The following is a 9,809-nucleotide window of genomic DNA, read 5'->3' as shown; positions in this document are numbered from 1 at the left end:
CAGCAGCTCCATTAATCAAGCTAAGCAGACCTGGGGGGCAGGCCTCTGCCAGCTGTGCCCAGCTTCTCTCAGAGCAGTTCTTCAGACTGTTCCACCTCCCGCCCTGGCAACAGAGATCAGGGTCCTGGCAGCCCTCTGTTTGTCTTGGTGGCAGAAGGAGTATGTCTAGTCAAGTCTGGCTTTCTCTTTTATCCTGTGAATTCATAGAAAATAATTGGCAAGCCCCGATTCCCAAGAAGGTGAAGATAACAGTACATCAGTCTGCTGTCTGCATCCCCCCCCACCCTTACCTGCCACAGGCCACTGGGCCTGTGAGCTGACAGATCTGTCAAAGATCAAGGTCCTGTGTGTCAGAGGATGGCACCTCGGGAGGCTGGGTACCCTGGGCACTCTGAGGCCTGGCAGGAAGCCCATCTGGTAGCCTGTGTGTTGGGGGATGGGAGGTGGGAGTAGCCAGCAGATCTTTGCATCCCAGTACTGCAGCCTCTCCCCTCCTCCTGCTTCTCCACCGCCTTCCTTACCTAAGGAGCACAGATTTTGTGCAGTGACAAAGAAAGGGAACATTCAGTGCCAGGCTTTTAATTACAATTGCTTCCGGCTGCTGGCTTCCATGCCAAATGGCCACACGGAGAGTGTTTTATCACACCACAAAGCCAAGAGGGTCCAGTCTATGGTGCGTGCTCTCGCACCTGATGAGGGTGTAGCTGTGCTCCTGTGCCTGCTGGGGGAGGGCTGGGCCCAGGTTACGTCGCAGGGCGTCAGAGCGGCTGGCCCGTGCAGCCTCAGCCTGGGCTTTAGGGAGCCAGGAGGCAGATGGAAATGCCTGCTGGGACTCTTACAGTAGACTCCAGGAAAGGCTGGTAAATGAGTAGGAGAGGGGTCTTTGGGAAGAAGGCCAGCTGCTGGGAGGGTCATGGGGATAGATGGTGCTTTGGGCTTGACCAGGTGAGAGGGGCACAATGATAATCTTGCCCACAACACTTTACAAAGAGCTTTCCACTTTCTTGAGCATGCGTAATCTTGGCATCAATCCTGCTTAGGGGACATCGCTCAGAGGGGAAAAGTGAGTTCCTCAGAGTCAGACAGAAAACCAGGACCTGAGCCCAGCCTCACACTGTGTCCAGCAGTCTTTCCTGAGGCTTGGGGGCGGGTCCCCCAGGAGCCAGAGGAACAGCCCAGCCAGGGAGCAGCAGCACAGGCCGCCCTCGCTCAGGGCAGCACCGTGGTGACGCTGGTGAGCACCACATGCTCGGAGACTCTGGAGACGGAGCACCGGCTCTGCAAGGACAGGGACTTGTGGCTGGCAGAGGAGCGGGGGCTGGGGGCCTTCATCAGGCCGCAGGGACCCAGGCTAGGCAGGCAGCAGGAGAAGGCGGCCTTAAACTGTTCCCGGAATTTGCCTTCGTTGGAGACAAAAGACACAGCCATAAGGAGACGGAGCAGCAGGAGGGGACCTAGGGCCCAGGAGCCCCTCACACAAGGCCTACCAAGTGGCCTGTGAGGGGCTGTGTTAGAGAGAACCCCCAGGCGACTCATCACTGCCAGGGAGTGAGGACTGAGGCCCTGGAGCAGGTTCCCAATGAGAAATGCAATTTTCATCTGATTCCTTGACTGCACTCTGGCTCTGAGCCCCGGCTCAAAACGTGGTGTCTGGCTCAGGGGCCTCAGGTCACCTCTTTCCTCCTTGGCATCAGGTGCAGGGCTAGGACTCACCATCTGTGGTGAGGCTTTCCCCGTCTCTGCCTCATGATGACAAAACCACAGCAGTGTTGGGGCCTCAGCTGATCCCCCTCAGGCATCCTAGCCCCTCCCCGCCCTCTCCCCCTCCCCCCAGCTTGAACGCCTTCCCCGCACTCTACAGGTAGGGCAAGCAGAGGTACAGCCGCTTGTCCAAGGCCACCTGGAGCAAAGTTGGTCTGGTGCACTTCAAGGGAGGAGAGAGCAGAGAAGGAGGGGCTACCTTGGCCACCTTGCTCAGCCAAGGGATACCCGGGAAACATTTCTCCCGGAACTAAAACTAGGATCGTGCTTGATTGTCCTGCAGCCTCTCTGGGGCCCGGCTGAGGGCCCAGCGCACAGCAGGCACCTAGGGGAGGTAGGGTAGACAGAGGACGCCCTGAGGAAGCCTGCCTGACATCTGTGTGGCTGCAGGCCACACCTCCCTGTCTTCTCGGCTGGAGCCAGGGCGAGCCTTTGTTGAGTAATTCTTCAGTCTCAGTGATGGAGAGGAGCGTGACCCCTGGGCCCTATTCTTTAGCCTTTCAACCTTTCTCAAAGATGATTTGTGTTCCGGCCTGAACAGTCATCTGAACCACTTCTTGAGGCCTAATCCCGCAGCCAGAGGTCTGGTGAGTCACACTGCTGAGCCTGGCCAGGGTGGGGGTGCAGGGGGCATTGTTGCCCCAGTGGGAACTGTGGGCAGTAGAGAGAGGCCTGGGGTAGGGCGGGAGGGACTGGGATGCCTGGTCTTCCAGAGAGAGTGAGAGAGCTGGTGCTGGAGGCAGGCAGACATAGGGGTAGCCCCCCACATTCTGACCACTCTGCCAGTGTGTGTCTTCCTGGCCGTGGGCTACCTCTGCGGGTAACTTCCCCTTATCCCTGATGCCAGTCACGCCTCAGGCAGGGGCTCCCTCTGGGGAACATGACTCCCACCTTGTCAGGAGGTGACTGCAGACACAGGGCAAGACCAGGGCAGAGGTGAGACGGCTTAGCCCCTGCCCCTCCGCCCGCTCACTAGCCTGCGTAATGCCCCCAAATGGGTCCTGGGTGCTGGGCAGTTTCCTTCCTTCGCTGTTGCGAGCGTGACCTGTCTCCCAGGAGCCCCCGGAGCAGGGTCATGATCCTCAGGGGACGCAGGTGTATCCTCCCCACCACCATCCTGCATTCAAGCTCCACTGGGGGTGAGGAGGCTGTCGCGACCCTCAGCCATCCCTCCCCGCTCGCTCACCGCTGAGGAAGTTGTAGATGATGGGGTTGGCGGCGCTGTTGGCGTACACGAGCCAGTGGGAAAAGGTGAAGCAGGCGTAGACGGCCTCCCGGTCGCTGGCTTGGCGGAACATCCCAAACACCCTAGGACCGGGCGGGGGCGGATAATTAGAAATGGGTGGACGCGCTACCCAGTGGCCCTATCCTGGGCCCCCTGGGCCTTGCAACAGTTTTGGCTTCTCGGACACAGAAAACATGAGCCAAAGGTAGGAACAGCGGCCCGGTCTGCTGCCCCGGGGCTGTCGTACACGTTCTCGTCCATTCTCACAGCAACATAAGCTACAGACACCAACCATTTTCCACTTAGGGAGACAGGTCCAGAGAAGTGAAGCAGCACACCCAAGATCACACAGCCTGCAAGTGGCCAAACGCAAGCACATGCCAAGGCCGTCTCTGCTCTTCCCTCGCCCCCCACGGCCTCTTGCTCGCTGTGTCCCAGTTCCTGTGACTGGGGGGACTGCGGCTCCAGTCGCCTGCAGGGCTGGATCCTCCCTTCCAGGCTCAGCTCACACGTCACGTCCTCCTTTTTTAACCATTATATCTAATAAAAGAATTTAAAAACCCACCAATCCCTGTCATTGCCATTCTCTATTCTCTTTCCCTATTTTACTTTTTTTCATAGCTATTATCACCACCCAACATTACCATAAGAAGTAGTCCCCCTTATCTGCGGGGGACAGGTTCTGGACCCCTGAAGAGGGGATAGCGGGGAACCATCTGTCCCCCCATACATGCATACCTATGGCAGAGTTTAATTTATAAACGAGGCCCAATAAGAGGCTAACAACAATAATCAATAATAAAATGTTTAAAAATTCTAATAATATACTGTAATAAAAGTCACATGTTACTGTATGTAATATTTTCTGGCTGCCGTTGACTGCGAGTCACTGAAATGCAGATAAGGGAGCACAACTGTGTATTTCTCTCTCTCCCAGTAGGTGTCGCCTCCGTGAGGCAGGGACTTTGTCTTGGACACTGTTCATTGTGTGCCCAGCCCCTACAATCTGCCGACTGAGTGAATGAACGAATGTCCGCAGCGGCGCCAGGAGGCCTGGCACTATTCCCATTTTACAGACGCGGTCACGCCTCAGGCAGGGCTCCCTCTGGGGAACGTGACTCCTACCTTGTTTACCAGACAGGAGGTGATTGCGGGCTTGGGGCAGGGCCTAGCCCTGGCCTAGCCCTGCCTCTCCACCTGCTCACTGGCCCGCGTCGTTCCCCAAAATGGGTTACTATTCCCATTTTACAGATGAAGAGACTGAGGCTCACAGAATCAAAGTGGCCTGCCCTAAGCTCACACTGTGGCTGAAGATGGAGCTAGGCCTTTCTTCACAGCGGAGAGAGCCACTTGCACAGCCTCCTAGCCCTGCGCTCCCCGGTGGCTCACCGCTTGAGGACGTTGAGGACACTGATGGGCAGGTAGCAGAGGGCGAAGACCAGCAGCACCACCATCAGCATCTTGGCCGTCTTCCTCCGAGCTCGCATCTGCTTCACCTCCGCCAGGAAGGCGCGGGCCCGTGGCGGGGGCTCCGTGCTCGGGCCCGGCCCCTGCTCCTCCATGTGCGCCGAGGGCCTCTTCCAGTTCCTCACCAGAGCGGAGGTGGTGCCGGGGATCTGCCCACACACAGACAGCAGCAGTGGCATGGCGCCTCGGGGGCCTGCTTCTCCTTTGCTGGGCCCTGTTCCCGGCGGGACCCTGGGGTAGGGTGGGGGTGGGCGAGGGGCCAGACCCCTGCCATAGGAAGGAGCCTAAAATTCCTGATACCACCAACACTCTGGACTTGAGGTCCATGCAGTGTTCTTTTTCCACTAGCTCCTTGTGAGGCTACACCAGCATGCCTCTGGGGGAGGAATTACCGGCCTGCAGTTTACACTCGGGGCAACTGAAACCAGAGAGGCAAGGGATGTTTGACACACCAGGCTACAGCCACCCAAGTGCCCATCGATCCTCTTCAACCACCACCTCCATCTTTGGGGCTGGTGTGGGGGGTCAGTTGTGACACCCCTGGCACATGCCTGATGGTGGCCCAGGCAGAGGGTGAGCAGGTGGATGCCATGGAATGGTCTGGAGCCCAGAGCCCAGATCCCAGCCGAGGCTGGTGCACATAGGCCTAGGATAGTTCCAGGCTCCTGGAGCCGCCACAGATGCCCTCAAGGTCTGTTCCACCACCAGTGGATCACTCCACAAGAGGTCTATGAGGCTAGAGTTCAGGAAACTTGGGGTCTAAGACCAGCTCAGCCATTCATGGACTGTGGTCACTTCACCATCTTTTTTGTGTCTGTAAGAGGAGGATGGTGACTCCCGCCATCTGGACTGGGGGCTGTGCTGAGCAGATGGCATGTGCTGGTGGTGTGCAAATGGGCCAGGAAGGGCCCCACCAGACCGGGCGTTGCTCCGAGGCAGGGCTGGGTCTGAGCCGGTCTGTCTCTACCACCCACCACACTACAAGGTGGGCTCAAGGCTGTGCTCTCTGCAGAATGGGAATGACACCCTAGGGTGTGAGTGACATTCCCCAGCCGGGCATGTCCTGGCCTGCAGTCTCTCACTGATCTGGACACTAACTCGGGTCTCACTCACCCCCACCCCCCCAGACAAAGACTCCACAGAGCCTGTTGTGGTCAGTTTATATGGAGAGAGTCAGGGAGGCAGTACTTGGACCCAGAGAGGCTCTGCCACTCACTGGCTTTGCCAAGCTAGCTGGCCTTACTCTGCATTGACAAAGTGGTTGCTGCTGCTGCTTTTGCTAGATAGCTGTGAAGACACTGCATGTAAAGTGCCTGATTTGGTGCACAACACGGAGCTGCTACTGTCGCTGTGGCAATGGCAGTGAACTGAGCATTGAATCCCTCTGAATCTTAATCTCTGATCTTCTGCTCACTGGCTGAGGGGTATGGGGGAAGCTCTTGGCCTCTCTGGGCCTCAGTCTTCTCCTATATTAAGTTGGGGATAACAGGTGGTAGTTAAGAGGCTGGAGGACGAGCGGGGAGTAACTGCTATAACATATGGCAGCTGTTGAGATTACAACAAGATGTAAGTTAGATTTGACTCCAGGGTCAGCATTAGCACCTTTGGCCTTGAGTCTGACATGCCCCTGGCGGCAGCCAGCGTGGCATGTGCTGAAGGCAGAGGATTGTCTACTCTCCTACCCCCTCCCAGCCTAGACAGCAATACCAGAGTGGGTCTCACCTGGCGGCCCCAGAGCTTGCGGAAGATCTGGAAATAGGCCATGGCCATGAGGCCCAGCGGGGCCAGGTAGGTGACAATGAAGAAGCAGCTGTGGTAGATCTTGGGGTAGAGGTCATCTGCAGGGACCAAGAGATGCAGGCATTGGGCCCAGTCTGGGAGCCCACAGCCTGCCCCCATTCTCATGGCCACCCTGCCCCAACTGGTAAGACCGGGGCCACCTGGGCCCCATACAGGCATCATTGCAGAGAGATTCTGAAGTGGCCCCACCTGGGGGTGGCCATCCTGGAGGGGATCCTTGCAGAAGTCTACCCTGGAGGAGGCACCTGCCCTGGAGGTATCCCTGGTGGATGCCCACTCTGGGAGTCCCCTCCCACAAGTGCCCTGATGGATGCTTGCCCCAGGGACATGTGTTCGGAAGTGCCCACCTAAGGCATGCCTGCCTGAACCTCCCACCATTACCTGCCCAGTGTTCGTCACAGACAGAGAAGAGCCGGGTGCGGTTGGCTAGCTCAGGCAGCGCACTGCTGCACTCCATGACAGCAGCCTGGGGTACCATGACAGCCAGCGACACCACCCAGATGCCCAGGATGGAGCCACGGGCGCGCCGGGCCGTACTCTTGAACAACAGCGGGTGGCAGATGGCGTACCAGCGATCCAGGGCGATGAAGCTGAGAGTCAGCACTGCCACTGACACGGACACAGCCTGCCCAGTGAGGACACAAGGTCAGTCCTCTTGGGGGCCACTCAGAGATTGGGGGAAGGGTGAGAAGGGCTCACAGCCCAGAAATATGAGGCAGCCAGTAAATCCTGACTGCACCACTTACTCGCTATCAGATTTGGGCAAAACACTCACCCTCTCTGATCCTCATCTGCTGAATGGGAACATATCCACCTGGCAGGATTCTTGTGAGAATAAATGAAATCACGGCTGGAGAATGTACAACTTGAGACCTGGCACATAGTAGGTGTTCCTGAGTATGAATAATAACTTACATTTATGGAACCTACTATGTACTGTTCTCAGTCTCAAACAATCCTGTGTCCTGAGCACTCTTATCCCCATGTCACAGGTGAGGAACCTGAGGCACAGAAAGGTTAAATAACTCGCCAGAAGTCAATTCCCTCCCCTGCCTGTCTTTATTCTCAGGGTTGCCAATTGAAATACAAACGTGCTTCCCCGGGCCCTGAGCTGCTATCCCTGTAAGGAAAAAAATACCCTCATTCTGGGAGATGAGTCTAGGTCAGAAGTGGGCATTGCCTCTAGAAGTGCTCCCAGGCTCTAGGGTACAGAGCAACTGAGGGGCCACTCAGTCTCCTTCCACCTAACTGGCTCCATGTGCACAGCCTGCCCCCGACCACTGCAGAGAGGGCAGGCCCTGGTCAGGAATGGAAGGAGGAGACTCTCAGCAGCAATCCCCCCATCCCCCCCTGGGGTCAGGGAGCAGGTCCAGCGTGCATCTGTGTCTGCCAGGGCGCAGTAGGGGCAACAGGAACACGCTGAGGACTATCCGTGTGACTATCCGTGTGTCTGTCCCTGGATGTGTACATGTCCGCAGAAAAGGGTCTGTGAGTATGTGGGCTGCGTTTGTGTCCTGGAGTTGGGCCTGGCGATCTGTCCTTGTGACAGTAGTTGATGACACGACAGAGGTACTGAGCCTGTCTGAAAGGCAAGTCTGAGGGTCGCTGAGACTCACGCGAGGCCATGGCTTCTGTACTTGGTGTGCTGGGGTCCATGAGCAGCCTGCGCAGAGCTCACCTGTAGATAGGGGATGACCTTGCAGAGGGCATGGCCGAAGAGCCAGGACTCGGTGATGTCTACCAGCAGGCTGGCCGGCAGGCAGATGGCTGTCACCAGCACGTCAGCCAGGGACAGGTTGACAATGAAGTAGTTGGTGACGGTTCTCATGTGGTGGTTCCGCCACACCGCCAGGCAGACTGCAGGGGCGGGGGTGAGAAGAGGCCACGCCCGGTGATCCGCGGGCTCCTCCCCCACACTACCCGGCATCGGAAGGGAGGGGCGGGGTGGGGTCCAGTGGAGGGACACCTGAGTCAGGGCCGCTCCCAGACCCCGGGTGAGCCGCGCCACCGGGGCACGGGGACCTACCCAGCGTGTTGCCCACCAGGGCCACGAGGAACACGGCCACGTAGGCTGCGATGAGGACCCACTCGTATTGCTTGGGGTACAGATAATCGCGCCACAGGTAGCGGAGAAACTCGTCTTCGTAGTCAGGGGGTGCCGGGGACGGTTCCCCGCTGCCGTTGGGGACCCATGTCTGGGCCCCTAGGGTGACGGAGGCCTCCATGAGCTCAAGCGCCAAGGCAGCTGGGGACCATCCTGGGCTCTGCAGAGGGAGGGGTGCCCCGGCGAGGCCTCAGATGGCTTGAGCCCAGGTCTGTGGGGCCCCAGCCCCAAACCTCCTTCAGGGAGGGAGGCAAAGAGAAGGAAAGGAAACGTTAGGAACCGCGGCAGACACTCTGCAAATGCGCCTGCTCTTCATTCTCCCAGTCCCGTGGGTTATGGTGAACCTGAAGCTGATGGAGAAAGACCCACCTGACTTGCATTCAGATTCCATATAAGCTGCCCTCGGGTAACTTACCTCGCCCTTTCTGCCTCAGTTTCCCCATCTGTCAATGGCGCAATCACCATAACCTACCTCGCAGGCCGGCGGGTAGTGCGCTCTGGTGCGCCCCGAGCCCCGCGCAGGGAGCAGGCTCCGTGGTCCCGGCAGGTTCGCGTCCTCGCGGCGCCCGGCTTCACAGGCGGAGAAACGCGAGTTCGGAGAGGTCGAGCCCCTGTTCAAGGCCACAAAGTGTACCAGGCGTGTCCAAATCCACCCAACGCCATGCATTGGGAGAAAAACACAATCTGACTGCAAATATTCTCTCCCGAATCAATTCACGGGCCTGAATTTTGGGTTGAAAATGGATCTTGGGCGGCGTTAGAGACCCAGGCCCTGGCCACTGCACACCCCACCCCCACGGCGGGGCGGAGGCGCGGGCACGCGTGGGGAGCCCCAGCCCGCGGCAGCCGCCCCCAGGCCCCGGGCGCGGGTCCCGGCCGGAATCCCCGTCCGAGCCGCGCGGGCGGCCGCCAGGGGTCGCTGGGCCGCGCAGGCCGCGCTCTCCATTCATAAATCCGGCCGCGCGCAGCCCCGCCCGCCGGCTCTGACCCCCCCTCCCCGCGGGGCGAAGCCGACCCCAGACGCGTGCCGGAGGGCGCCGGCCCGGAGACCCCTGGGGGAGGGGCGGGGACTCCCCTGCACCCCAGCGAGCACCGGCGGGCCGTTCCCTCGGCGGGACCTCCGCGCACCTCCGGGACGCGGGGCTGCGGCGGGGCGAGGGCGGCAGCAGGAGCGCGAGCGGGTCGGCGGAGCCCGCCGCGGGGAGCCTTCTGGGGACCCCGCCTCCTCGCATCTAGGTTCCCCCTCAAGACTCGGCTCCTGCTGTGGGTTTTTGCACCCCCCGCCCCGGGCCTGGGGGCCCCCACGCCGCGCACCTGTTGGCTCCGGGACCGGGCGTCCTCGGCGGCTGGTGCTCCGACCCGGCATCAGGGGCTCCGCCTCCTGTCCCCCCCTGAGGCCCGGCTCCTGGGGGCCGGGGCTGGGGAGGGGGCCGGGCTGCCCCCTCCCAGGGC

General features: G+C 59.5%; 1 protein-coding gene across 1 annotated transcript; it reads right to left on the bottom strand.

Annotated features, from left to right (window-relative positions):
* Positions 1–1,163: 1,163 nt before the first annotated feature.
* HCRTR1 (hypocretin receptor 1) lies at positions 1,164–8,849 on the bottom strand. Its single transcript, XM_037498822.2, has 8 exons — positions 8,830–8,849; positions 8,280–8,593; positions 7,932–8,110; positions 6,635–6,878; positions 6,176–6,291; positions 4,376–4,602; positions 2,948–3,069; positions 1,164–1,400 (listed from the first exon to the last, which is right to left on the bottom strand). Exons 2-8 carry the CDS (start codon positions 8,476–8,478, stop codon positions 1,210–1,212), a joined length of 1,278 nt encoding a protein of 425 aa, XP_037354719.1. The 5' UTR covers positions 8,479–8,593; positions 8,830–8,849; the 3' UTR covers positions 1,164–1,209.
* Positions 8,850–9,809: the final 960 nt, after the last annotated feature.

This window comes from Talpa occidentalis, unplaced genomic scaffold, assembly GCF_014898055.3.
Source record: "Talpa occidentalis isolate TD23 unplaced genomic scaffold, MPIMG_talOcc4v2.1 talOcc4.9, whole genome shotgun sequence".
Taxonomy (NCBI): Eukaryota; Metazoa; Chordata; class Mammalia; order Eulipotyphla; family Talpidae; genus Talpa; species Talpa occidentalis.
Note: the sequence above shows the minus strand (reverse complement) of the source record. Positions and strands in the feature narration are given on the sequence as shown.